The sequence below is a fragment of the Epinephelus moara genome, chromosome 17 (assembly GCF_006386435.1).
Source record: "Epinephelus moara isolate mb chromosome 17, YSFRI_EMoa_1.0, whole genome shotgun sequence".
NCBI lineage: Eukaryota > Metazoa > Chordata > Actinopteri > Perciformes > Serranidae > Epinephelus > Epinephelus moara.
Genome location: NC_065522.1, coordinates 1,037,383 through 1,040,107, shown reverse-complemented (window position 1 = coordinate 1,040,107; position 2,725 = coordinate 1,037,383). Strand labels below are relative to the sequence as shown.

At 38.0% G+C, this 2,725-nt stretch overlaps 1 protein-coding gene across 1 annotated transcript in view; it reads right to left on the bottom strand.

The window, feature by feature from the left end:
• LOC126404649 (actin filament-associated protein 1-like) overlaps positions 1-2,725 on the bottom strand; it is a 42,916-nt gene that overhangs the window by 38,708 nt on the left and 1,483 nt on the right. The window contains exon 3 of the mRNA XM_050068028.1: positions 37-155. Coding sequence (XP_049923985.1) covers positions 37-155 — 119 coding nt within the window. The remainder of the gene's footprint in view (positions 1-36; positions 156-2,725) is intronic.

Here is a 2,725-nt window from a genome sequence, read left to right as displayed (position 1 = left end):
GCGCAGCCGGCTCCCCTGGGAGTGTCGGCTACCAACAGACTGCTGAGACAGAGTCAGAGGATCACCTGGCTCAAACAAGTTGTCGGAGTCGGACCTGCACGGGTTGACTTGCAGCACGTGATCCATCTTGGTGAGTACACGAAAAAACACACTTGCTGAGATACGTAGGTTCATCAATGTTCGAGAGATCTGAGAGGCCTGTGGTAGAGCTGTGCTGGTATATATACGTTAGTCAGGTGATTAGAGGAGTGGTTGAGGCGTGGTCCTGCTCCTGAACCTAAGTTAAACAATTAACTCCATTTCTCTAAGTTCATTATTAAATTTCTTTCTATGCTCTTTGTGCCTTAATCAATTCTTTTTTGTAGTCTTTACTTTTGACCCTTACATTTTCTTCATTTTCCACACTTTTACATTTGTTGTACATCGTCTTAGCTTTAAGATATGCCTGTCTTTTACAATAACAGTCAGAATTAAACCATTTTTTCATATTCTCAGGTCTTTTCTTTTTCTTTTTCCACCTCTTTCTAGGGAAAGTAACTCTTGCACTATCAGTAATAATTCTACATATTTCATCAGTTATTTCATCCACAGACATTGCATCCCAGTTATATAACAAATTATCCAGATTACTTAGCTGAATATTTGCTATACTCCTCTTTTTTCTCTTTGTGCCATTTACCTATTTCTGGCCCGTCTTGTATAACACAGCTCTTTATCTCATTACAGCTTACTGGTTCTACCTTCTGGTCTTTGTGGTTCCCACCCAACACCAGTTTGACCCCACACAATGTTTGTCTGACAGCAGGCAATCGAAGTCATGCACATAAAGTGGTTTTATTCTGCTAAATATTGTGAGGGAACCAATCATGTAGTCAGTCACAGTGTGATCAGTTGAGGTGGCTTTCCCTACATATTTATCCTCCCCACATCTACCATTTATGATACAAAGAGCAAGGTTTTTTTTTTTTTTACACATATCTAGAAGGACAGTACCATAACTACCATAGTCTTTACAAGTGTCCACTGACTTTCTCCTCAGTGGTATGTCAGCCAGTTCCAGCACTTTAGCAGTGCATACAGTTTCTTCATTATACACTTCCTCATCAATTTCATCCATAATCCAGTCTTCCCTTTCATTAGTGTGTGCATTCATGTCTCCACAAACAAGAATGTAGTTGGTATCCACAGAAAGGTCAATAATGACTTGTGTCAGATCATCAAAGATACCAGTATTGGAGTATCTGCTTATGTACGGTGGGACATATGCTGCCAGAATGACCAAGTCTTTCTCATAGTTCAACATATTTCTGTTAATTTGTACACACACACACACACACACACACACACACACACACACACACACACACACACACACACAAGCATCACTATGAACTGCTCTCTGCACACACTTATATCCAATAGCATTCTTCACTGCAATCATGACTCCCCCTGATCTCCAGTTTGGTAAATTATGTCAATTCTTGAAGAACACTTGAAAGCCCATGTGATTAAATTTTCCAGTCAAATCCGGTATATCCATATTATCTGTTTTTGTCTCACAGAAGCATAAGACTTCATATTTCTTACACATTTCAATGAAGTCAGGGACTTCTATTTGACTCCTTAAGCCACATACATTAAGGGTGATAATCCGCAGGTCATCACAGTGGCTTTTTTGTACTCCAGATTTGTCCTATAAGTCAATTCCAAAGTCTTTGTAGTCCACATTATCATACCCTATCAGAAAGAGGTCATCCTGATTGTTAATTGTGATGTATTTACCATCTTTCTTACTGATAACTTTGCAGTCTCTGACGAATGTGTGATCACACTTATCCTTAGCATATCTGAACAGCTTGTATCTCATATTTGTGAGGTCTTCACAGATGAAAACCTTCTTGTACGTGTCATTTTCCTTCAACTTTATCATTTTCTCCATCAGATCAGCTTTCTTTCTTCTACTCACAAATCTAACAATCACAGGGCGCATCTTACCCTGCTTCTTTACACCACCCAGCCGGTGTGCCGTAGAGATATCCTCCTCCTTCACGTCAGAGCCAGCAGCTGCAGTGAGGCTGCACACTTTTTTTTAATAAAGATATTTTTGGGGGCTTTTTAGCCTTTAATGTATAGGACAAACAAGCGTGAAGGGGGGAGACATGCAGCAAAGGGCCACAGGCTGGAGTCGAACCGGGGCCGCTGCGGCAACAGTCTTATACATGGGGCGCCTGCTCTACCACTAAGCCACCGGCACCCCGAGGCGGCACACTCTTATCAACTGATCCTCGCTCTCCTCACCACTCTGCTATGGGGTGCCGTTTGTAAAGTGTCTCACGCTGAAAATAACATCAACATTTTGCCACATTTAGCTTCAAACAATGTTTAAAAGAGTATTGTGAATTTTTTAACATCACCTTTTACCACATTTACAGCAATATTTGTTAACTTAGAAATATATTAAATAGTTAAATCTAAATATTAAATGTGGCACCTAAATGTTAAATGTTAAATCTAAATCTAAATGCTAAATCTAAATCTAAATCTAAATCTAAATATTAAATCTAAATCTAAATGCTAAATCTAAATCTAAATCTAAATATTAAATATAAATTTAAATCTAAATGTTAAATCTAAATGCTAAATATAAATATAAATCTAAATGTTAAATCTAAATGCTAAATATAAATATAAATATAAATGTTAAATCTAAATATTAAATCTAAAT